This window comes from Hyalella azteca, unplaced genomic scaffold (genome assembly GCF_000764305.2).
Source record: "Hyalella azteca isolate HAZT.00-mixed unplaced genomic scaffold, Hazt_2.0.2 contig7610, whole genome shotgun sequence".
Classification (NCBI taxonomy): domain Eukaryota; kingdom Metazoa; phylum Arthropoda; class Malacostraca; order Amphipoda; family Hyalellidae; genus Hyalella; species Hyalella azteca.
Genome location: NW_025937731.1, coordinates 296 through 27650, shown reverse-complemented (window position 1 = coordinate 27650; position 27355 = coordinate 296). Strand labels below are relative to the sequence as shown.

The 27355-nt window shown below is 37.6% G+C and overlaps 2 protein-coding genes across 2 annotated transcripts; both read left to right on the top strand.

Moving 5' to 3' along the window:
- Positions 1-115: 115 nt before the first annotated feature.
- Positions 116-15350, top strand: LOC108671465 (mucin-1-like). The gene is made up of 8 exons (XM_018159016.1): positions 116-162; positions 7931-8067; positions 8737-8922; positions 9141-9278; positions 10979-11043; positions 12263-12459; positions 14792-14891; positions 15054-15350. The coding sequence occupies exons 2-8, from the start codon at positions 7947-7949 to the stop codon at positions 15348-15350; spliced, it is 1104 nt and encodes a 367-aa protein (XP_018014505.1). The 5' UTR covers positions 116-162; positions 7931-7946.
- Positions 15351-16942: 1592 nt separating this feature from the next.
- Positions 16943-27116, top strand: LOC108671464 (pelle-like serine/threonine-protein kinase pik-1; the record flags this gene model as incomplete). The annotated part of the gene is made up of 7 exons (XM_018159015.2): positions 16943-16997; positions 20539-20676; positions 21220-21405; positions 21634-21771; positions 23994-24058; positions 25682-25878; positions 27095-27116. Coding segments are annotated over exons 2-7 (729 nt in total), but the record flags the coding sequence as incomplete, so codon positions are not given.
- Between the last annotated feature and the right edge of the window lie 239 nt (positions 27117-27355).

Here is a 27355-nt window from a genome sequence, read left to right as displayed (position 1 = left end):
GAAGGTAAATTGAGAGGTTATTTGATTCCATGGTTTATATCAATCCATTTAATATTGGAAAATTGTTAATTCCGCAAGAACGGTTCAGAACCCCTTCCATATCCGGGCACAAGTCCGAAGTTCTCAGTCTGTCTACGGGAGAGAGTCAGCGGCGTTGTTACGGTAAATACCTTACGATTGTGCTCGGTGTCGGTGATTACTGAAGTTCCTCTGAGATTAACGTAAAATTTTCCTCAGTGATTAACGCAATACTAGTTAGAATACCCACACAATCATCAACTTGATTTTTGACATCTCGTATATTACGAGAGTATGAGTAAATAAGAAATAAATAAGTCAAGTGTCTGATTTCCTTTTCAAGAACCCGACTGGCTTTCTCGCCCCTCCCCTCTTCTTTCCTATTCATGAATCATGTCCATGAGAAGTGCCAGTGGCAGTAGGTAGGACTAGGATAAGGCCTGTGGTCCAGCTCAAATCAACTACTAGTTATATTCTAAATTTCTGGTCTCCAGGTCTTGCTGTTAGCCTATTATTTAATTTGATCATTAGACATGTGTTTCTTCAACTTTCTTGTATGTGTATTGTATTTTATATCAACTGATCCATTTTATTATGCAATATTATTAAGAAAAATGTATGCAAATTATTAAGAAACCCCCTGTCATTCTCATTGTTAATTAGACTGTTTTAATGTATAAACATTTCTGAAATCTCTGTACAGTGTACAGCACTCTGAAGATTCTGTACAGCACTCAAGAGAATCATAATTTAGACTTTGACAATGTCGCGCTAAGCGCCATAACTTACCCATAAGCCATGGTCAGAAAGATGTGCCAGGTGCGCGGGAATTTATATTGTCATTTTAACGACCTGCGCGGTGCGCCGTACTTTTAGAAAGCTAAAATAGTTTAAATATGGACGCGCGGCAATGCAAATTACGTAATCACACTGACCGTACACACAAACGTGTATCCGCACTGTCTAGTATGGAATATATCTACTTGGCGAGCCGCGACTGAATTTTTCGAGCCGTGGTTTTATGGATTTGCCAGCCGCGATTCCATTTCTACGAGCCGTGATTCTATTTCACCGAGCCGTGAATTCCATATCTCGGCCATGAAAAGCCATTTACGAGGTGCGAATGCNAAGATCTTTATGATCAGTATAAGAGATAAGGTTATCACGACAAAAAAAAAAAATAAATGGCAGTCCAAACTTTAGGAAGAAACTTTATTTAAACAAATGTCGGAAAAATATACATATAGCATAATTTATGGTATCGAAGTTTGATTTAATAGTTGAAGCTACTTGCGTTTAGTGTTGACGCTTGCTTTACGGTGGAACTCTTTGTTACGAATTCAACATCCATCCCACTAGAGCTTTATCAAACTTTCTTGTCGTCATTCTGCATTTATACCTAATATCTGATACTCTATCCAGACTTCCATTGTACACTCGCGGCACCCGCGACAAGGAGCGCGAGCGGCTGCACTTCAGCTACGCTGTTTTCCCTGTCTCTTATACACATCTAGATGTGTATAAGAGACAGGAAATATACCATCTGGCAATGCTGGTTCAGCGTTACTTGAAATCATCTACAGACGATGTTGCCATTCCATTCAGATGAAAACTGTGTCTAAATCAGAACTGTGTCGGACAGCTCCGCGGCCCGCGCCAAGTGCTGCGCAGCGCGGAATCAATGACCGTGATTTGCACGAACGTCTGTGCGAAAAAAATATAATTAGATTGATTTACGCGAGAAATTTCCCTGTTTATATACATCTTCCTGAGTGTGGCCCATAAGCGGCGGAAGGAGAGCACTCGGAGCAGTGTGTCTTTGCCTTCAGACAAAGGCACATGCAGTCAGTGTGGAATTTGAGGAAGACCTTGGGGTCATTTAGCCCCAGGCCCAGCACTATAGGAGGCACATCTTGGTATCCTTGGGATTTGATTTGGATTTAGCAGTCCCAGCCCCCAGGCTGTGATGGATTACTGCCGGACTGCTCCTCCCTAATCATAGTGACAAAGCAGAAAGTTGTTAGACTCTCCCTCAAGTTAATTTTTTAGTCCTATAAGTAGACCAGTGTCTAGTCAAGTATCATGGATACCAGCATTATCATACTTGAGAAATTGGTTTAAATCTTGAGCCAATGAGGCAATTTAAATGAACTGATTCTAAAAAATGCTCTGGTTTGCCACTATGCCCTGAGTTCAGGGGGGGGAACCATAAGGTGCAATTCGAGGGCTCCAGAGAGAGAAAGAGAGTGAGTGTGGTAGTGGTGTTAGTTATGACGTAATAACACCCAAGTGGCTAGACTTACAGTTCCAGTAGTCACTATGCATTAGAATGACTACAAAGCTACAATCAGTCACCATCTCCAGGTCTGGAAACTGACAATTATACATGAACTATTATCTGTAAATATAGATACTCATATTATCATTATGACATGACCTTAATAACTCATTGCTAGTTATAATAAAAAATCATAAATCAGCTCAACTGATTTTTTCCTTCCTAATTTTTATTTGTTTGTAATTTTCTAATTTTTTTTCTTACAAATTTTATTAGCACAATTATAGCAATGACTTAGGGGCTTGTTTGATGAACTTTGAAACCCGAGGTACCGTAAACTGGGGTAACTTAGACTCCCGGGGTAACTTAGACCACTTTTTACCTAGTGAAAATTCTGGTAAATTTTAATTGACCAAATCAACACTTTTGAGACTAATTTTCATTGCAAATTTTCCACGCATTTGTTTGTTGAATCGAAGCCAATCTTGACCTAATAAAATGATGTTTTTTCCCTCTTTGATATTATTTACCTAGCAAACTAAATGATAAATTTTACCACTTGTACACGCATGAGCTTGTCAAATTAAAACCAACGAGGAGACAATTAACAACTAAATTATATAAAAAACTAAATTATGTGTAAAAAGCTTTAGAAATTAATTTCTCTAATACTGCAAAAGGGGGTAACTTAGACAACTTTTTTTAAATGATGTATTTTTTTACTAGCTAAATCAAACTTAAATTGAAATATGCAAAATACTGGTCTATACTCTAGGTTGGGAGCACAGCCCTACACCACAAATTTAGCTCATAAACAAGTCCTAACGCCAACACCTACCCTATAATGCAATAACTAAACTCAGCTCACACCCAAGAAGCTGTAGGTAACTGAGTCATCTCCCCACACCAACTTTAAGCAACACCTACCTCACTCCACAGCTTGCTGAATCAAATAGTCTATTGTCAACAGGTCCTACTCCACAGAATTTTACCCCATACTATCACTTCTTGCACACGCCGTAAGCCTTACTGGCCGCAGACCACGCCGGATCACTGTAAACCTGCTCTGCTATTTGTAGGACTGGCGTTATCCCGCCGCACTCCACGGGCAGAAGCGCAAACCACCGTCCCTATGACGCCATGCCCCGGCTCTCCCCCTTCGCAGCCATAAGGCTTTCTTCAATTGCTGATCAGTTGTGCGCCGGGTTAGGTTTGGTTAGGTTATGTTAGGTCCCTCCATCGCGCCAGGCGCATTACTGATCGGCAACTAGAAAAGCCTTCTGCTGGCTGTGAAGGGGGAGAGCCGGGGCATGGCGTTATAGGTACGGCGGTTTGCGCTTTAGCCTGTGGAGTAGAGCGCAATGAAGCAGTGGCTGTGACGTAACGGCGCTGTTATGTTGGGCGCTTATTTTCAAAAGCTGCAAAGACGCCAGGCTGTGTTTAATACAAGCACGCAACAGTTTGGCTATTTGCCCACGGCTGTTGCTTCGGCGGCTTGATGTTATCTTGCTGATTGATTCATTTCCAGGAAAGGAAATGGCACCTATGGCTTTAGGCACTTAATCTCACAGGCTAATATGCCCTCTAGCGTGATTACGAGTGGAAAGGAATAGATATTGAATTGTGGGCAAGGGCTATGTAGGGGTCTATACTGCGTCCTCTCTAGGTTCACTTACTATAAATTGCTGGCTCCTGCCTCTCATAGTTTTGATGTAATTTTAACCCTTTACGCCCTGAATTTCTGGGATGAAAATCGTAAAATTCACTTTTTCGGTTTTAAGTCTCACATCAAAGCTGACAATCTGACCTATCCAACGGTACCAAAATTGTCTCTGTACGTTGATTTATGCCTTGACGACAGTTTGTGAAAGGGTTAGGGGTGGGGGAGTTCTTTAACATTTAATATGGGCGAAAATTACTGGTCGGGCACATGAATAGACAACCTGAAGACGCTGCTCTTCAGTTACCCGGCTGCTGTCGTGTGGGATGGTGCTCATGCAGTCGTTCCCACCATCCTTGACTGAATTTTGGCTCCAGTAATGTCTAGTCTTGCATCTATGTCACCTTGAATGCCTATTTTGAGGGGCTCGGGACTTTGTCGCGCCCTACTGAACATTCACACTTATTTCATTCACACTTATTGTCACTGCAAACCTATCTCCTCCCAGAGTTTTTAAGCTACAGCAATGAGTAATATACCGTTCGATTCGCAAATAAAAGATCTAAAGATTGGTCGAAGCTTTTTTTCATTTTCGTTATAGTTTTGAAAATATTTTGAAAAAAAGGGAGGGGAAATTCAAAAGGGGGGGAGGGAGAAACCAATTTTTTTCAAAAAATGCCCACCCCACCCACAAAAATTAGAATTTTGAAAAACAGCAAGGACCAATCGATGGATATGGTCCTTACGTATCGAATGATATGCGTCTCAATGTTGTAGCTCAAAAATCATAGGAGATGATAGATTTCTACAGTACCCCCTTTTTGTCAGTTTTCTAAGAATTTCACGTTTTCTTTCACTTTTTTGGAAAAATTCCCACGAACAAAAAAGTCTTAGATTTATCTGTTACATATGTGTACCAAGTTTCAAAGTTATCTGTCAGTAATTAACCGAAATAGAATTTCCATAAGAAATTGGACATTGCCATTGGAAATTGGAAATTTTATTTTGGTTACTTACCGACAGATAACTTTGAAACTTGGTACACATATGTAAAAAATAAATCTAAGACTTTTTTATTCATATGAATTTTTCGAAAAAATGACAGAAAACGTGAAATTGTTGGAAAACCGATGTTTTTTTTTTCTGTGTGACGAATTCGTCACGCCAGGGCGTAAAGGGTTAAAAAGTAATGGTCTTTGTTACCCCAGCTCCTGGGGTATCTCAGACTGGGTGGTAAAATCAATTATACCTATTTTTGATAAAATAACTCCAAATATCTCCAGGTTTTGGTGCATTGTAGTAGAACTCTTCTAGTTACATATGCAAATGACAAATTTGAGGAAAGTGTCATAGTTTGCAAATGGGGGGTGCTGCCCCCGAATGAGGGAACTTAGACCACATAATGTCAGCCGTGATGGGGTAATATTGACCAGCTTGGAAATTAAGTTGAAATTACCATGTATAAGACTCTGTAGAGTCTGAAACATGAGGAAAAAACATTAATAGGTGTATCAAACACAAAATATGGTATAAATGGTAATTTTAAATTAATTTCCAAGCCAGTCTATGTTACCACATTGTTGCCGTGTGTCTCCTGCAGGTGAGGCAAACACTTCGCCTACTTCTACTTGATAGGTTGGGAACAACCTACTTGGGAAGTGGATTATGATGAGACTAAAATTGATCTTTTATTACTGACAAATTTAACAGAATTTAGATTACAGTTCAATTAAATGGCTCTTGGTTATGAAATGATTAAGTGTGGTGCATAACTGAGGGAAGAATGGCCTAGTATAGGAGTTGAGGAACTAAGGAGCATGGAACTAACATGCGTAGGAGCATGGAACTAACATGCATAGGAGCATGGAACTAACTAGAACAGGAGCATGGACAAGATGCATATGTGATCTGCCATAAAAAGAAAGTAAAACTTATTAATTTTATGCATCATAGCCCTAAGACTATAAGATAAAGAATTGGATTAAATATGAACAAGCATTAATTAACAAGCAGAAAAATAGTAATAATCAAGAACCTTTATGATGATATCAAACTTGTATTAAAGCAAACAGCTTAATGAAGAATTAATGAACACCAAAATATATAGTTTGCAGAATTAAAACACACTGAACACAATTAAAAGAAAATCAGAAAACAAAGTGAAATCACAAAAATATAAACCATTTGTAATAGAACATCAATTGAGTAATGAAATGAATATATGCAATAAATAATCACTTGCTTCCTCTCAAGTGGTGAGTTAGCTTAACTTCCATACTGGTGCAGTTATTAGTTATTCATTTGAGATTTTGCATTAGGATTATGCTTGGCTTGGAATTTACTTTACGTTAATGATTTTACTTCCTTGTCTGGACTAGAGAGAAGAAAAAGGAAAAGTACATAATAAGTTACATAATGAGAAAACATAGCACAGACATCAAATAAACGAGCATGATAGCCAAAGGGCTGGGCTAAAAAGCAATACAGCTCCCCCTGCAACAACATCAGGGCTGACATTAGGTGGTCTAAGTTCCCCCATTCAGGGGCAGCGCCCCCCATTTGCGAACTATAACATAACATAACATAGTGATGTCGGCGCTGAAGCGTAGGCCTGATGTGGCCTGTTGCCAATTCTTGATCTTTTTGTGCCTTGTTCACAAAAGATCTAATATCGTGTCATTTGACCGGATCTTTTCATGACTGACAATAGTTTGAGGCACGTATATGAAACTTTCCTCAAATTTGTCATTTGCATATGTAACTAGAAGAGTTCTACTACAATGCACCAAAACCTGGAGTTATTTTACCAAAAAATAAAAAAATAGGAGGGGGTTCTACGACAGGCTTTAAATAATAGTTTTTTTTTTCGTGGGTCACATTTTTCATTTTTTAACCTATTAGATATGCATAATTTTTTATCTTTCTATTGTGTTATGTAGCCTCAGTATTAGGCCTTTAATGCCTATTGACAGAATTTTTCTATGCCAAATGGTTTTTGAGTTTTGGGGGTTTTTGTTAAAAAATCTAAAAGTGGTCTAAGTTACCCCGGGAGTCTAAGTAACCCCCTTTTACGGCATTTAAAATAAAATAAGAAATTCATTGTACATGTGTAATATTGGAAACGCTAGTCTCATTAGAAGTGTTGTCTTTAAAAAGTAATTTGTCAATGTGGGAGGTTGTCTGCTTCTCTGTGAGCCGTTCTTCTAATTTATGTTCTATGTTCCCAAAACCTGAATTACCAAGGTACGTAATGTAAAATGAATGTCTAATTGCACTATGTACAGCAGCAAAAGCTCTTGCATTGAAATTCAAGCAAATTACCTGCAAAATGTCAGTTGTCAGAATTAGGCTCTGACACACCAGAAGATGAAGAGGACATAGTTCCAGCACCAGCAACACCAAAGACACACTAGAAAGCAGTGTGCAATCTAGAATTCTGCTACCAAAAAATATGGAAATCAACAAACAACTGCCAAATGTGCTCAATGATGATATTTTTGCTGGAACTGGCATAGAAAACGCATCACAGCCTAAAAACTTTGGTAGTTTCAAGTGGCAAAAAAGCACTGAATCTGAACTAGAGCTGGGTGATTCAACAAGTCCAACCGGAGTTCCAATTTGAGATATATCAGTTGAACTGCAACAGTCTGAGAGGCAACATATCTGAGTTTAAGATCTATATTTAGACCAAAAAACAGAAATAGTATGTTTATGCAAAAACCTGGCTAAAAGGAATGAGCCCAAATTTTATGGGTACCATTAAATGGGGTAATAATGGATGGGTGGGGTAAATCGGGACAGTCATCCCACATTTTGTAGAAATGTTGTAGTACGGTATACAAGTCTTGGTGAAAAAAACAGCCTTATTTTCTTATTTATAATTGTGCTTTATGAATATGAAAACCCTACCTATTGATCCTAATCTAAAATTTTTAATTTTTGCTCTATGTGATTGACCTAATTATCTTCCAAAGGTGTTATGGATTAACAATGGCTGGCAGGACCACAGGTAACCAGCAGAGTTCTGTGAAGTATGTCTATGAACTTCCTTATACTGAGCGTAAAATGCTGTGCAGCATTCTGGACATGGACAGCCAATGGGAGAGATTAGGTGAGATTCTAAAGCTGATTCTTGGCTTGCCTGCTGCTTATCTTGCCAATGTATATACTAGTTGTTGACATCCATTAGCACATTAAAATCTACATTAGTATGTAAATTTTATCATTGTAAGGCAGATACATGACCCTTTCCAGACTGGTTGGTAGGATTGTAATGTCATCCTCTCCAGACTGTGATTGNATGGATGGGATGTAATAGGACTTGACAGCTGAATGGATGGGATGTAATAGGACTTGACAGCTGAATGGATGGGATGTAATAGGACTTGACAGCTGAATGGATGGGATGTAATAGGACTTGACAGCTGAATGGATGGGATGTAATAGGACTTGACAGCTGAATGGATGGGATGTAATAGGACTTGACAGCTGAATGGATGGGATGTAATAGGACTTGACAGCTGAATGGATGGGATGTAATAGGACTTGACAGCTGAATGGATGGGATGTAATAGGACTTGACAGCTGAATGAATGGGATGTAATAGGACTTGACAGCTGAATGGATGGGATGTAATAGGACTTGACAGCTGAATGAATGCCTTTCATTTCTATTCATATTCATTGGATAAAAAAGTTTTTAATACTGTACAAGATATCAATTTGTGGGAAAACTTCCTATTTTTTATTGTGATGATCTTCCCATTGTTTGATCATGGCAGGAGGTCAGTTCATGAACTTCAAAGTACACGAGTTATATGAAATGCGTCGTGTGGAGAAGTGCGGTGAGAGTCCTTGTGACCGACTCCTGCAGGCGTGGGGGCACCAGAACAACACAGTGGCAAGTCTCTACTCTCTACTCTACAAAATGCACCACTACCAGGCCATGAGGGTCTTGCTTCCATTCAGTGAGGAACTTAATGCTACTCCAATCAACAACTTTATTGGCTTATTTTTTAGCTATTTATGCTGAAAAACCTAACCTAAAAAAAAACTTATTTTACCTAAGTGCTGCTTTTTTTGGAAAATGCCAGTTTCAGTGAACTCATCATACATTTCTTGATAGAACTTTTTAAATTATTTACTCCAAAATATTTTTCTAGAAATTTTGACATGTTTTTTGCAGTTCCGAGCAAATACCACGGGCTTGCACTGAAAGGTGAGCAGTCCCTGACTGCAGAGCTGCCGAAAGATGTAACGTCTAGCAGCACAGCCCAGCTACGATCTCTGCAGCACCTGCACACCAACAGCACTCAAGCTGGAGGTAGGGCTGCTGGTGCTCTGCTATGACTTGAGAAATGCTCTTGTATTTGAGATTGTCAAAGATTACACATGCAAATTTGTTTAAATACGGTACCTATTGGGCATAACTGGTTTTTCTAGTGGCTTTAATGCAAGAATTAGATTTTTTATTTCCTGGTATAATTAATAAATAAAATTTTAAAATCAAAGGGAATTCCTCAAAAATTCAATGTACCTACGGTACCTTTCTTATGTTTTATTCATGTGATTGTATCCAGTTTTTAAAAATAGTTGTGTGCAATGGTCATCAGCCTATATTGGTATGATAGAGGCGTAATTAGCTTTGAAGGAGTCTTTAATTGGCACCATAGGAGTTGCTGCACCAAAATCTACTGGCACATCTTCCTCATTTGGCATTTTGCACTATGCAGGGCAATATCTCTTCTTACAATCAAATTTTAGAATCCCTGTATATTTTATAAAATAAGCCTAATTTAAGGTCATCAATTTTTAATACTCTGGAAATGTTCAATAGGTTAAATTGATGAGATAATTTTTCTGTAATGCCATATGTTTTAGTTTGTCAAATCAGGTTTTAATATCTGTGCTATAAATTTTTATTATGCTCATTGATTTTGATTGTGCTCATTGATGGTACTTACATCTATAATTTCTGAACTGGAAATAAACCTGTATTCAGAAACGTTATCTATAAAGAATTCTTGTGGCATTTACTTTTCTTTTAAATTCACTGTTGGATTCTTAGTGATGAATAATAATTTGAATTAACAATACTAGTATTAGTGTGAAGGAGATGAAAATATTTTCAACCTGAGTTTACATTAAACTGGAGTAAATTGTTTAATGTTATCTTGATGAAGGTGTATGTTATTTCATTGTTTCCTGAAATTTAAAATAAAAAATGATAATTTTCTATTCCAAAATCATCCATTTTATATGCAAATTCTAATTTTGATTCGTAGAGATTTATTTAATATGGGTTACATTCAAGAAGAATGTACCTTTTTATCTGAGCTTCTCCTCTAAAAATTCTCTCAAGTATTTCACACATGTCACCAGTAGTTTTTAATTGTCAGAAAAAAATTGATAGGTATATTTTGTTGTGATCTGCATGGTGAGGCATTCTCAATAGCAGGCGTTATCTCATGCAAGTTTTCCCCATGGAATGGAATACAGACATTATTATTAATAATGTCTCTAATTCTAAGTTTATCATCAATTTGTAGCTTTGGACAAGGTTAGTTCTGTGGGATGCATGCCAATTGTGGATCCATAGTCCTGATTAATTTTTAGGGAATTGAGTTCTTTTATAAACTGAATGTTTTTCTACCTTTAAAAGTCCCTGATAAGTTTGACAAGACAATGGTAATTATTTTCTACTATTGATTGAATGTGCTAATTTTCTTTGTCCGTTTGATGACTTACTATGATAATTGGTAAATTTGTGAAACTTTCCATCAACACTTGGCAGTTCAGCATGTGTATTTATAATATGGCTGGGGATGTTGTCTTAGCTGCATTGAATTTATTTACTTGTTATGAAATCTGTACTTCTGGAAGCTTATGTCAAATGAATAGTTTGAATTGTTAAATAAATATTGAAGAAATAAGATCAATTTGAAGTCTAATTTGTTGAGTTGATGACAAGTAGGTAGTTCAGGTACTGGTAATATTAGGTGTTGATATCTTTGATCATTCCAGCTGCTGCCCTGCCTAAACCTCCTGAACATCTACTGAGTTCTTCAAGACAAGCTCCTTCACCAACTGTAAGTTGATAGACATCAAAGCTGATCTATACTTCTGATGCTTTCTGGTTGCTAGAATATTCAAATGATACATTTTTAAGTACTTATGGTACATTGAAATAATTTATTTTAATATTGTTATATTTGTCCTTGGGTAGTCTTAAGGGAAACCGGCATTAATAGCTTGCCCACGACCATCCTGATGCACAGCAATACTTGACACATCTCTATTTCTGAGGACTGTCATTTTAACTGGCATACCTGATCATATTGACTGTTTGGCCTCATTAAAAAGATTGAAACTATCAATAAAATGTTTCAGTTATGTGTAATAATTACTCTGGGTGTTTTCAAATAAAACATATCTTGGAACGCCACTCTCATCTTGAGAGTGGCGGTATGGTATGGCATATCAAAACAGAAATGATATATGGTATATCACATATGATATGGTATGGTATATCACATATGGTATGGTATGGTATATCACATATGGTATATCACAACAGAAAGTACCTCTAGGCAGTGAGATTGCATGCATGATTCCCACCACCTTACCAATGGTTGCAAATTTAACAGCAACTGCTTTATTTTTGTTAGTCTGGAACACATGTTGAACGCGTCTAATGACAGGTTCAAGCTCAATCTCACTATCTCTTGTTTATTGTTCAATATCTATTTGTCAAATAAATCTCCTAAGTTGCCAACTAATTCCTAACTTTTATTTAATACATGAACTCACCATTTCTTATCTTATTATTGCATTGAAATGCTTTCACCTGTTTTAATTATTGGAAATATATTTTCCTTCAACAGTTTCAAATTAAGATAATTTTTTGGCTCTCTTTTGATCATCTCTTGCCTTTCAACTAGTGAATGATCAACTATATATTGAGCAATGATTTTAAGTATGTAATTCAAAATTATTTAAAATACTTTTCATGATAATCTTTACTAATTACTAGAACAAATAGCAAGTTTTGCTTGTTGGTGCTATCTAATAGCAGAATATGCTAGTTGGTGTTAGCCGATAGTAGCTAGTTGCTACTATTGGATGTAAGGGTAATGCTAGTTGGTATTTTCAAAAAGCAGATGTCAATGTGTTAGGTTATTTTAGTTGCATTTACTAAAAATAAGTTTGCATCATTTATCACTGATAAATGATGCAATTGATACCAAAAATAAGGTTGCATATTTTATCACTGGTATGATGTATTATCCTCTAATTACTTCACTGGAGGTGGGCGCAGCTATGACTGGCCCTCAGTCAGGAGGCGCCCCGTCTCCTGCTGCCACTCCGTACGGCCACAACCTCAACTCAAGCCTGCCTGCAGCTGTCGTGTCATCACCGCACCCTCAGGGCATCCGGCACCCTCTGGGGGGCAAGAAACCTGCCCTCACTACGAAGAAAATTGTCAACACAGAATTTGGATGTGGGTGAGTAGTGCGACCAAAGATGGGCAGTAGCGCGCTACTTGTAGCGGCCGCTACATTTTCAGTAGCGGTAGCGGCGCTACATTTAAGCAATTGTAGCGGTAGCGGTAGCGGTAGCGGTAGCGCCCGTCACATTTAGAGCATGTAGCGGTAGCGGTAGCGGCGCTACATTTAAGCGATTGTAGCGGTAATTTAGAGCATGTAGCGGTAGCGGTGCTGCATTTAAGTAATTGTAGCAGTAGCGGTAGCGCCCACCACATTTAGAGCATGTAGCGGGAGCGGCGCTACATTCAAGCAATTGTAGCGGTAGCGCCCACCACATTTAGAGCATGTAGCGGTAGCGGTCGCTACATTTCAAAGTAGCGCTGCCCAGCTCTGCATGAAACATCATGGGATATGGACAAATCGTTAGAATATGGTGTTCAAGAAACAAAAGCTGTGCCTGTCAGTTGTGGATTGTTGAGTGTATGACTGAGTTATTTGTCTTCCCTAATTTTTACTTGCTTTGGCTGCTGAACACCAAAATAAAGTATTTGTTTATTAAGGCAAATGAAATGATTTTCATACTAAACATGTTCACTGAGTATGGGTGAACTAAGATTTATTTCAGTATTGCTGAACAAACTTGCCCATAAGCTGATACTCTACACATCTACTTATTCCTCATGCAATGTACTTACAGTGGGGGGAAATAAATATTCGTACACTTGAAAAATCGTATTTTAATGTATGTAAGTACACAAACTTAACAGGAAAAGTGATTAAAATTATGTATAGAGACGCATAGTATTCAAAAATACTATCAAAAGAAATTAAATCTCAATGCAACAAAAAACTCCCGAAAAGTGAACATGTTGCATTGTTTTTTGTTGCATTGAGATTTAATTTCTTTTGATAGTATTTTTGAATACTATGCGTCTCTATACATAATTTAAATCAATTTTCCTGTAAGTTTGTGTACTTACATACATTAAAATACGATTTTTCAAGTGTACGAATATTTATTTCCCCCCACTGTATTTTTATCATGTTCTGTTGCCGGAAATGTTCACAGATGCATTTAGTACTGGCGATTACCAGAAAATAAAAGCTTATTAAATTTTAAAAAAATTCACAGATGAGTAAACACCCAAAAGAGATCAAATAAAATATTAAATCTTAATTTTAGCTATTAATAACAATTTTTACTTACCTGTATTTCTATCAAATATAATATATTCACAAAATAATATAATGGAGAGAATATCTTTTATCAGCCAAATAACCTCTTGATTGTGTCACGCTCCCCCATCCTTCTGGCAGCCATATAACTTTTTGATTGTGTCCAGCTTCTCAATCCATCTTGCATTCATCTATCCTATTTATTCTATCTATACTATAATTATTCTAATTATCCAGTCAAACTGTTCCTCAGCTTCCATTCCAAATTAATGGGAAATCCCCAAGTCTTCCAGCTGATGTAGGAATATTCGTCATAATATTCTGAATAATAATATTTGAATACAAAGACGAATAATAATATTCGTCGAATATTTGTAATAATAGGACTAACCACGAAGCTGTGGTCAGTTGAATATTATCAACTTCAACTATTATTATCGTGCTCCCTGATTCTAAATTATATACCAATGTCTGCCAAAAGTTTTTTTGACTTGGAAAAAATAGAATTATACATTATTGCTAGAAAGTCTCAGCTGCTTTAGGAAAGTTTCTATTCACGGCAGTCTAAATTCACGCAAAGTTTGTTCTTCTCTTTCAAGCAGCCAATGTTTGAGTGATCAAGTGAGTATTGGTGTTTACCGCGAGTTTGTCGTCTGCTGTGAGTGCATTTAATCCTTCATTCACCTTTGTGCCAGGTTTTGTTATGTGAAATTCGATGAATTTGCTTTGAAAGTTTACATCTTACATCGTCATCTGTTTCTTATATTGTTCCGTCGATATAACGCTATCTGAAGTTTACTGTCCATTGCTTTGCTCGTTTGTTGTCTCATCTTCCAGTTTTATTTGATTTGGGACTTTGGATTGAGGGAAACGCTGGCAGCTTTTGATTGAGGGGAGGCAAACATCAATGTAGCGTTTGCTGCAGGTGTGGGGAGGCCTGAGGGGTTGCAGACATCAACGTAGTGTCTGCTGCTGGTGTGGGGAGGCCTGCGGGGTTGCAGACATCAAAGTAGTGTCTGCTGCAGGTGTGGGGAGGCCTGAGGGGTTGCAGACATCAATGTAGTGTCTGCTGCAGGTGTGGGGAGGTCTGAGGGGTTGCATCCATCAATGTAGTGTCTGCTGCAGGTGTGGGGAGCCTGAGGGGTTGCAGACATCAATGTAGTGTCTGCTGCAGGTGTGGGGAGGCGATGTCGTGCGAGGAGAACGCGTCGGCTGCAACGCTGCCCACGCCCCCCGCTGCTGCCGCGGGCTTCGATGCTGAGTACCGAGAGAAGGTTGGTGGTCCTAGATAATCGATTGCCTCATCGACCCGTGAACATTTTTCTGAAGTCAGCGGCAGGCCTTCATCTGAACTCAGTGGCAGGCCTTCATCTTAACTCAGTGGCAGGATCATCACAACTCAGCGGCACGCCATGATTGCCGTCTCTCACGTGCAGATGGAAGCTCAGCTCGCTGATGCCGCGGCAAACTCGACGCCCGCGTCAGGCGAACCTGTGAAAGCGACCGCCCCTTCTCCTGCTGGTGCTGGTAGTGGCAGTGGCAGTGACAGCAGCAGTGGTGGAGGTGCTGCTGGTGCTGTCAACAAGGTGACAGTAGTGGCGGCCAGTGATGACAGCTGTGGTGCCGTGGACGACACTAGCAGTCCCCCTGCAGCGCCTCCTGCAGGAGTCGCTGCAGGGAAGGTTGCCGCTGCAGAGGGAGGGGTCATAAGCCTGTCTCTTATACACATCTAGATGTGTATAAGAGACAGGTCTAAGTACACGTAGCGGTCTAAGTACACGTAGCGGTCTAAGTACACGTAGCGGTCTAAGTACACGTAGCGATCTAAGTACACGTAGTGGTCTAAGTACACGTAGCGGTCTAAGTACACGTAGCGGTCTAAGTACACGTAGCGACATAAGTACACGTAGCGACCTAAGTACACGTAGCGACCTAAGTACACGTAGCGACCTAAGTACACGTAGCGACCTAAGTACACGTAGCGACCTAAGTACACGTATCGACCTGAGTACACGTAGCGACCTAAGTACACGTAGCGACCTAAGTACACGTAGCAACCTACCCGAGTGTGTGAGCGTATCACTGTGTAATGATCTTTCATGTCGAGGTACAATAAATATCTCCCAATCAACACAATTACTTTAATTAAACGAAGAATGAACACTTAAATTAAGAACATTTGACTAAAGTTAAATATAACATGGTTATAGAGCATATATATAGTTTCAGAGCATAGCACTGTTCGTTCATTCATATTCTTACAGCTCAGCACAGAACTTAGTTTCAGGACACCATACGCATAATTTCCAATGGCCACAATCACAATACCGTATTAGAGTCCTGGGGCCATACTTTCAAAACTCGCTAAGTGAACTAAGTACTTACTCTCCATTTTCTTGTCTATGATTGGTGGATTTTGCTTGCGTGGCTGTCAATGATTGGCTGATGAACTTACGATCTCTTAACTTTTTTGAAAGAATAGGTCCCTATCAGTATCAGCACCCAGTCTGATATCTTTGAGATCGAACCAACCTGTGGACTTCTCCCTACATGAACAAAATCGACCCCCCGTACAGTCGGATAATTTCCCAACTATCATCATATCCTACGGATTATCAGTCGGATAATTTCCCTACTAGCAAGCAGTATCAGCAAGTAGATAATAAATACAATATTGACACATGCAATAGCGACAGTAGAATATCTCCACAACTCTAGGATATTACGCATACCTCTGCTGTTGTCTGAATTCCTTTTACTATTAAAATTTTTTACTATTCCTTTTACTATTAAAATTTTTTACTATTCCTTTTACAATTAAAATTTTTTACTATTCCTTTTACTATTCCTTGCTGTTATGCCAAGACAAGTCTACCCTGAATTCGTACGATGCTACAGGATCGATCGTCAACACCTCAACCTAATTCTTATACCTTCCACGTATTGGTTATCTTATCTTCTTATACTCCCTCTGTTTCCCTAAGTACTCCTGAATATTCAGCTAAGATCCCTACACACTGATTCCCGTGTGTGTGAAGTGTATCACTGATACCCGTGTGTGTGAAGTGTATCACTGATACCCGTGTGTGTGAAGTGTATCACTGATACCCGTGTGTGTGTGAAGTGTATCACTGTGATACCCGTGTGTGTGAAGTGTATCACCGGTACGGGCGCTTGTGTATGGAGCGTATCACTGATACCCGTATGTGTGGGGCGTATCACTGATACGGGCGCATGTGTATGGAGCGTATCACTGGTACGGGCGCGTGTGTATGGAGCGTATCACTGGTACGGGCGCGTGTTCTCCTATAAGAATAATAAAAAAAAAAAAAAAGAAGTTCTCAGTCTGTATACGGGAGAGAGTCAGCGGCGTTGTTACGGTAAATACCTCACGATGGTGCTCGGTGATTACTGAAGTTCCTCTGAGATTAACGTAAAATTTTCCTCAGTGATTAACGCAATACTTAGAATACCCACACATTCATCAACTTGATTTTTGACTAACTCGTATATTACGAGAGTATGAGTAAATAAGAAATAAATAAGTCAAGTGTCTGATTTCCTTTTCAAGAACCCGACTGGCTTTCTCGCCCCTCCTCTCTTCTTTTCTATTCATGAATCATGTCCATGAAAAGTGGCAGTAGGTAGGATAAGGCCTGCGGTCCAGCTCAAATCAACTATTAGTTATATTCTGAATTTATGGTCTTGCTGTTATTATTTAATTTGATCATTAGACATGCGTTTCTTGTATGTGTATAAGTGTATTGTATTTTCCATCAACTGATCCATTTTATTATGCAATATTATTAAGAAAAATGTATGCAAATTATTAAGAAACCCCCTGTGCCCTGTCATATGTCATAGTCAATTAGACTGTATTAATGCGTAAACATTTCTGAAATCTATGTACAGCACTCTGAAATTTCTGTACAGCACTCGAGAGAATCATAATTTAGACTTTGACAATGTTGCGCTAAGCGCCATAAGCAGCGGAAGGAGAGCACTCAGACTCAGAGAAGTGTGTCTTTGCCTTCAGACAAAGGCACATGCAGTCAGACTGAGTCAGTGTGGAATTTGAGGAAGACCTTGGGCTTGGGGGCATTTAGCCCCAGGCCCAGCACTCTAAGTCTCTAGGAGGCACATCTTGGTATCCTTGGGATTTGCTTCGGATTTAGCAGTCCCAGCCCCCACCCCCAGGCCAGGCTGTGATGGATTGCTGCCAGACTGCTCCTCCCTTCATAGTGACAAAGCAGAGAGTTATTAGACTCAAGTTAATTTTTTAGTCCTATAAGTAGACCAGTCACCAGTGTCCAGTAAAGTATCATGGATACCAGCATTATCATACTTGAGAAATTGGTTTAAATCTTGAGTAAATGAGGCAATTGAAATGAACTGATTCTAAAAAATGCTCTGGTTTGCCATCATGCCCTGAGTACGGGGGGAGGGGGGGTGCAATTAGGTCCGGAAACAGACAATTATATGTAAACTATTATCTGTAAATATAGATACTCATATTGTCATTATGACATGACCTTAATAGCTCATTGTTAGTTATAATAAAAAATCATAAATCAGCTCAACTGATTTTTTCCTTCCTAATTTTTATTTGTTTGTAATTTTCTAATTTTTCTTTCTTACAAATTTTATTAGCACCATTATAGCAATGACTTCGGGGCTTGTTTGAAGAACTTTGAAACCCGAGGTACCTAGTGAAAATTCTGGTAAATTTTAATTGACCGAATCTACTAATTTAGAGACCAATTTTAATTAGTCTAAATTTTAATTAGTCCAAATTTAGAGACTAATTTTCATTGCAAATTTTCCATGCATTTGTTTGTTGAATCAAAGCCAATCTTGACCTAATAAAATGAAAGATGTTTTTTCCCTCTTTGATATTATTTACCTAGCAAACTAAATGCTACTTTTTACCACTTGTACACGCATGAGCTTGTCAAATTAAAACCAACGAGGAGACAATTAACAACTAAATTATGTAAAAAACTAAATTATGTGTAAGAAGGTTTAGAAATTAATTTCTCTAATACCGTGAAAGGGGGTAACTTAGACTACTTTTTTTTAAATGATGTCTTTTTTTACTAGCTAAATCAAACTTGAATTGAAACATGTAAAATACTGGTCTATACTCTAGGTTCACTTACTATAAATTGCTGGCTCCTGCTTCTCATAGTTTTGATGTTTTTTCAAAAAAGTGATGGACTTTGTTACCCCAGCTCCTGTGGTATCTTAGACTGGGTGGTAAAATCAATTATATTTTTGATAAAATAATTCCAAATATCTCCAGGTTTTGGTGCATTGTAGTAGAACTCTTCTAGTTACATATGCAAATGACAAATTTGAGGAAAGTGTCATAGTTTGCAAATGGGGGGGTGCTGCCCCCGAATGAGGGAACTTAGACCACCTAATGTCAGCCGTGATGGGGTAATATTGACCAGCTTGAAAATTAAGTTAAAATTACAATTTATAAGACTCTGTAGAGTCTGAAACATGAAGAAAAAGCATTAATAGGTGTACCGTATCAAACACAAAATATGTTATATATGGTAATTTTAAATTAATTTCCAAGCCTGTCTATGTTACGTACCACATCAGGGCTGACATTAGGTGGTCTAAGTTCCCCCATTCAGGGGCAGTGCCCCCCATTTGCAAACTATGACACTTTCCTCAAATTTGTCATTTGCATATGTAACTAGAAGAGTTTTACTACAATGCACCAAAACCTGGAGTTATTTTACCAAAAAATAAAGAAATTGGAGGGGGTTTATGACAGGCTTTAAATAATAGTTCTTTTTCGTGGGTCTCATTTTTCATTTTTTAACCTATTAGATATGCATAATTTTTTTATCTTTCTATTGTGTTACGTAGCCTCAGTATTAGGCCTTTAATGCCCATTGACAAAATTTTTCTATGTCAAATAGTTTGAGTTTTGGGGGTTTTTGTTAAAAAATCTAAAAGTGGTCTAAGTTACCCCAGGAGTCTAAGTAACCCCCTTATACGGTATTTAAAATAAAATAAGAAATTCATTGTACATGTGTAATATTGGAAATGCTAGTCTCATTAGAAGTGTTGTTTTTAAAAAGTAATTTGTCAATGTGGGAGGTTGTCTGCTCCTCTGTGAGCCGTTCCTCTAATTTATGTTCTACGTTCCCAAAACCTGAATTACCAAGGTACCATAATGTAAAATGAATGTCTAATTGCACTATCTATAGCAGTAAAAGCTCTTGCATTGAAATTCAAGCAAATTACCTGCAAAATGTCAGTTGTCAGAATTAGGCTCTGACACACCAGAAGATGAAGAGGACATAGTTCCAGCACCAGCAAAACCAAAGCAAGACACTAGAAAGCAGTGTGCAACCTAGACTTATGCTACCAAAAAATAGGGAAATCAATGAACAAATACAAAATGTGCTCAATGATGATATTTTTGCTGGAACTGGCATAGAAAACGCATCACAGCCTAAAAACTTTTGTAGTTTCAAGTGGCAAAAAAGCACTGAATCTGAACTAGAGAGCTGGGTGATTCAACAAGTCCAACTGGAGTTCCAATTTGAGATATATCAGTTAAACTGCAATAGTCTGAGAGGCAAAGTATCTGAGTTGAAGATCTATATTTACACCAAAAAACGGGAATTGTATGTTTACGCAAAAACCTGGCTAAAAGGAATGAGCCCAAATTTTATGGGTACCATCAAATGGGGTAATAATGGATGGGTGGGGTAAATTGGGACAGTCATCCCACATTTTGTAGAAATGTTGTAGTACAGTTTACAAGTCTTGGCGATAGAAACAACCTTATTTTCTTTATTTATAATTCTGCTTTATGAATATGAAAACCGTTCCCATTGATCATAATCTAAAATTTTTAATTTTTGCTCTATGTGATTGACCTAATTATCTTCCAAGGTTGTTATGGATTAACAATGGCTGGCAGGACCACAGGTAACCAGCAGAGTTCTGTGAAGTATGTCTATGAACTTCCTTATACTGAGCGTAAAATGCTGTGCAGCATCCTGGACATGGACAGCCAATGGGAGAGATTAGGTGAGATTCTAAAGCTGATTCTTTGCATGCCTGCTGCTCATCATGCCAATGTATATATTAGTTGTTGACATCCATTTGCCTAATATGACTGCTTTTTATAGAATTTTCAACTTATGTTTTCTTCATTTTCATGCAAAATTTTGAAAAATATGTATGAGTAAATTTATCTTTTGTCCATACTTTCTTGTAGTGGCTCCAGGAATTCTTTTTTTTGCTTATTTATATAGGTACTTTCCTGCAAAAGGGTTAAATTTTGTCAGGTGCACCTGAGATTGAGATTATAGCGAGCTTAAAAGTGCAATATCTGATTCAAGCTGCGCATCCATGCTCAAAAATGCAATAGGATGCAATCTGTAAATGCAATCCATAAATGCAATCGGATGAATGAATGGGATGTAATAGGACTTGAGAGCTGAAATTGACCTTTCATTTTAATTCATGTTCATTGGATAAAAAAGTTTTTAATACTGTACAAGATCTCAATTTATGGGAAAACTTCCTATTTTTTATTGTGATGATCTTGCCATTGTTTGACCATGGCAGGAGGTCAGTTCATGAACTTCAAAGTACATGAGTTATATGAAATGCGTCGCGTGGAGAAATGCGGTGAGAGTCCTTGTGACCGACTCCTGCAGGCGTGGGGGCACCAGAACAACACAGTGGCAAGCCTCTACTCTCTACTCTACAAAATGCATCACTACCAGGCCATGAGAGTCTTGCTTCCATTCAGTGAGCAACTTGATGCTACTCCAATCAACTGCTTTATTGGCTTATTTTTTTAGCTATTTATGTTAAAGAACCTAACCTAAAAAAATTTATTTTACCTAAGTGTCTCTTTTCTTGGTTGATGGATAAAAAATGCCAGTTTCAGTGAACTCATCCTACATTTTTTGATAAAATTGTTCAAATTATTTACTCCAAAATATTTTTATAGAAATTTTGTTGTGGTTTTTGCAGTTCCAAGCAAATACCACGGCCTTGCACTGAAAGGTGAGCAGTCCCTGACTGCAGAGCTGCCGAAAGATGTAACGTCCAGCAGCACAGCCCAGCTACGATCTCTGCAGCACCTGCACACCAACAGCACTCAAGCTGGAGGTAGGGCTGCTGGTGCTCTGCTGGTGCTCTGCTCTGACTTGAGGTGCTCTGCTGGTGCTCTGCTGGTGCTCTGTTGGTGCTCTGCTGGTGCTCTGCCCTGACTTGAGGTGCTCTGCTGGTGCTCTGCTGGTGCTCTGCTCGGACTTGAGGTGCTCTGCTGGTGCTCTGCTGGTGCTCTGCTCTGACTTGAGTTGCTCTGCTGGTGCTCTGCTGGTTCTCTGCTGGTGCTCTGTTGGTGCTCTGCTGGTGCTCTGCCCTGACTTGAGGTGCTCTGCTGGTGCTCTGCTGGTGCTCTGCTCGGACTTGAGAATTGCTCTTGTATTTGAGATTGTCAAAGATTACACATGCAAATTTGTTTAAATATTGGGCATAACTGGTTTTTCTAGTGGCTTTAATGCAAGAATTAGATTTTTTATTTCCTGGTATAATTAATAAATAAAATTTTAAAATCAAAGGTAATTCCTAAAAAATTCAATGTACCTACCTATCTTATGTTTTATTCATGTGATTGTATCCAGTTTTTAAAAACAGTTGCATGCAATGGTCATCAGCCTATATTGGTATGATAGATACATAATTAACTTTGGAGGAATCTTTGGCGCCAAGGGTAGTTGCTGCACCAAAATCTACTGGCACATCTTTCTCACTTGGCATTTCACACTATGTAGGGCAATCTCTTCTTACAATCAAATTTTAGAATCCCTGTATATTTTCTAAAGTACCGGTCGGTAAGCCTAATTTAAGGTCATTAATTTTTAATACTCTGGATATGTTCAATAGGTTAAATTGATGAGATAATTTTTCTGTAATGCCATATGTTTTAGTTTGTCAAATCAGGTTTTAATATCTGTGCTATTAATTTTTATTATGCTCATTGATTTTGATTGTGCTCAGTGATGGTACTTACATTCTAGAATTTCTGAACTGGAAATAAACCTGTATTCAGAAACGTTGTCTATAAAGAATTCTTGTGGCATTTACTTTTCTTTTAAATTCACTGTTGGATTCTTTGTGATGAATAATAATTTGAATTGACAATACTAGGTAGTATTAGTGTGAAGCAGATGAAAATATTTTCAACCTGAGTTCACATTAAACTGGAGTAGATTGTTTATGTACCTATTAATTAGCTATTATGTTATCTTGATGAAAGTGTATGTTTTTTATTGTTTCCTGAAATTTAAAATAAAAAATGATAATTTTCAATTCCAAAATCATCCATTTCATATGTAAATTCTAATTTTGAGATTTGTAGAGATTTATTTAATATGGGTTACATTCAAGAAGAATGTACCTTTTTATCTGAGCTTCTCCTCTAAAAAATTCTCTCAAGTATTTCACACATGTCACCAGTGTTTTTAATTTTCATTAAAAATATCGAAAGGTATATTTTGTTGTGATCAGCATGGTGAAGCATTCTCAAAAGCAGGAGTTATCTCATGCAAGTTTTCCCCATGGAATTGAATACATTATTAATAATGTAGTCAATTCTAAGTTTATCATCAATTTGTAGGTTTGGACAAGGTTAGTTCTAAGAATTTAAAAGCAAAGAAAAGTCCACAAAAATTCATATCTTTATAGAAAACGTTTCGGAGACCAGCTCCATCGTCAGTTCGTAGAATCTAGAATCACAAATCAGAAGTCACAAATTAATACATAGAAAGCACAGAACAAAATTAAAAACCTAAATTTACAAGTAATGGACGGAGCAAAAAATTTAAAATAAAAATTTATTATTAAGGGTTAGTTCTGTTATTAAGGTTAGTTCTGTGGGATGCATGCCAATTGTGGATACCTAGTCCTTATTAATTTTTAGGGAATTGAGTTCTTTTATAAACAGAATGTTTTTCTACCTTTAAAAGTCCCTGATGAGTTTGACAAGACAATGGGAATTATTTTCTACTATTGATTGAATGTGCTAATTTTCTTTGTCCGTTTGATGACTTACGTACTATGATAATCAGTAAATTGTTGAAGGTCTTTATCAACACTTGGCAGTTTTGCACATGCATATATAATATGGCCGGGTGGTTGTCTTAGGTGCTTTGAATTTCTTTAATTGTTATGAAGTCTGTACTTCTGAAGGCTTCTGTTAAATTGTTTGTTTTAATTGTAAAGTAAATACTTGAGAAATAAGATCAATTTGAAGTGTAATGGGTTGTGTTGATGACAAGTAGTTTACGTACTGGTAATATTAGTTGACAATATCATTGATATTCCAGCTGCTGCTCTGCCTAAACCTCCTGAGCATCTACTGAGTTCATCAAGACAAGTTCCTTCACCAACTGTAAGTTGATAGGCATTAAAGCTGATTATTATAATTATTATTATCATGCCTATCAGCTGTAAGTTGATAGGCATTAAAGCTGATTATTATAATTATTATTATTATGCCCATCAACTGTAAGTTGATAGTCATCAAAGCTGATTATTATAATTATTATTATTATGCCTATCAGCTGTAAGTTGATAGACATCAAAGCTGATCTACTTTTGATGCTTGCTGATATCTAGAATATTCAAATAAAATTTTTTTAGGTACACACATTGATAACATTAATTTAAATCTGGTTCCATTAGTCCTTGGTTTGCCTTAAGGGAAATCAACATTAAAAACTTGCCAACAATCATCTTTATTTGTAGCCTGTGATGGGGGATGTGCAAGTACCGTACCAGGGCCTATACTTTCAAAAAAAGTTAAGAGATCGTAAGTTCATCAGCCAATCACTGATGGCCTTTCAAGCAAAATCCACCAATCATAGACAAGAAAATAGAGCGTAAGTACTTACGTTCACTTAGCGAGTTTTGAAAGTATGGCCCCAGTACATGACTCTTCTCTATTTCAGAGGACTGTCAATCTATATTGACCTCTCAACTTCATTCAAAAGATTGGAACTATCAATGAAATGTTCCAGTTATGCGTAATAATTTCTATGGGTGTTGTCAAATAAAGCATATGTTGGAGCGCCGCTCTCAAATTGGCAGATACCATAACGGAAAATACCTCTGGGCAGTGAGATTTTGTGCAGGAGGATGTCCACCACCTTACCAATGGCTGTAAATTTGATAGCAACTACTTTATTTTTGTTAATCTGAAACGCATGTTGAACATGTCTGAAGATAGGTTCAAGTCAAGTCTTACTATCTCTTATTAATTGCTCATAATCATTTGTCTAATTAATCTCCAAACTTACCTACCAATTCTTACTTCTTATTTCATTCATAAACTCTACTTATTATTGCATTAAAATGCTCTCACCTCTGTTTTAATTGTTTGAAATATGTTTTACTTCAACAGCTTCAAATTCAGATAACTTTTTGCCTCCTGAATGACCACCTCTTGCCTTTTAACTAGTGAATCATCAACCATATCTTGAGCAATGATGAAATTCAAAATTATTCAAAATACTTTTCATGATAATCTTCACTAATTAATAGAATTAACAGCAGGTTTTGCTAGTTGGCACTATCTGAAAGCAGACTACGCTAGTTAGTGCCATCTAATAGCAGGTTATGCTAGTTAGTGCTATCTAATAGCAGATTATGCTAGTTAGTGCTATCTAATAGCAGGTTATGCTAGTTAGTGCTATCTAATAGCAGATTATGCTAGTTAGTGCTATCTAATAGCAGGTTATGCTAGTTAGTGCTATCTAATAGCAGATTATGCTAGTTAGTGCTATCTAATAGAAGGTTATGCTAGTTAGTGCTATCTAATAGAAGGTTATGCTAGTTGCTACTATCGGATGGTATGGTGATTCTAGTTAGTACTTTGAAAAAGCAGGTTATGTTAGTTGCTGCTATCAAAATTAGGCGGCATCATTTTTGATGCATCCTATCAAATTTGATCCTATCAAATGATGATGATGATGATGCATCATCTTTGATGCATCATCATCCACCCTCACCGAAGGTGGGCGCAGCTATGACTGGCCCTCAGTCAGGAGGCGCCCCGTCTCCTGCTGCCACTCCGTATGGCCACAACCTCAACTCAAGCCTGCCTGCAGCTGTCGTGTCATCACCGCACCCTCAGGGTATCCGGCACACTCTGGGGGGCAAGAAACCTGCCCTCACTACAAAGAAAATTGTCAACACCGAATTTGGATGCGGGTGAGTTGTGCGACCAGAGGTGGGTAGTAGTGCACTACATGTAGCGGCCGCTACATTTTCAGTAGCGGTAACGGTAGTGGTGCTACATTTAGGCCATTGTAGCGGTAGCGGCGCTACATTTAAGCAATTGTAGTGGTAGCGGTAGCTACATTTCAAAGTAGCGCTGCCCAGCTCTGCATGCGACGTCATGGGATATGGACAAATTGTTGGAATATGGTTTAGAATAAACAAATGCTGTGCCTGCCAGTTGTGGAATCTTGAGTGTATGACTGAGTTATTTATCTTCCCTAATTTTTAATTGCTTTGGCTGCTGAACGCCTTAATAAAGTATTTGTTTATTTGGGCAAATGAAGTGATTTTCATAGTAGACATGTTCACTGAGTATGGGTGAACTAAGATTTGTTTCAATATTGCTGAACAAAATTGCCCATAAGCTGATACTCTACACATCTTCTTCTTCCTCATGCAATGTACTTATTTTTATCATGTTTTGTTGCCAGAAATGTTCACAGATGCATTTAGAACAGGCGATTATCAGAAAATAAAAGCTTAATAAATTTCAAAAAAATTTCACAGATGAGCAAATGCCCAAAAGAGATCAAATAAAATATTAAATCTTAATTTTAGATATTAATAACAATTTTTACTTACCTGTATTTCTATCAAATTGAATATATTCACAAAATGATATAATTGAGAGAATATCTTTTATCAGCCATATAACTTATTGATTGTGTCCAGCTTCTCAATCCATCTTGCATTCATCTATCCTATTTATTCTATCTATATCATAATTATTCTAATTATCCAGTCAAATTGTTCCTCAGCTTCCATTCCAAATTAATGGGAAATCCCCAAGTCTTCTATATAGTGTAGGAATATTCGTCATAATATTCTGAATAATAATATTAGAATACGAATATGAATAATAATATTTGAATACGAATATGAATAATAATATTTGAATACGAATATGAATAATAATATTCGTAATAATAGGACTGACCACGGAGCTGTGGTCAGTTGATTAATATCAACTTCATCAATTATTATCATGCTCCCTGATTCTAAATTATATACTAATGTCCGCCAAAAGTTTTTTTGACTTGGAAAAAAATAGAATTATTCATTATTGCTAGAAAGTCTCAGCTGCGTTATGAAAGTTTCTGTTCTTGACAGTCTAAATTCACGCAAACTTTTATTCTTCTCTTTCAAGCAGCCAATGTTTGAGTGATCAAGTGAGTACCTATTGGTGTTTGCCCCGAGTTTGTCATCCGCTGTGGGTGCATTTAATCGTTCATTCACCTTTGTGCCAGGTTTTGTTATGTGAAAGTTGATGAATTTGCTTTGAAAGTTTATATCTTACATCATCATCTGTTTCTTATATTGTTCCGTCGATATAACGCAATCTGAAGTTTACTGTCCATTGCTTTGCTCGTTTGTTGTCTCATCTTCCAGTTTTATTTGATTAGGGACT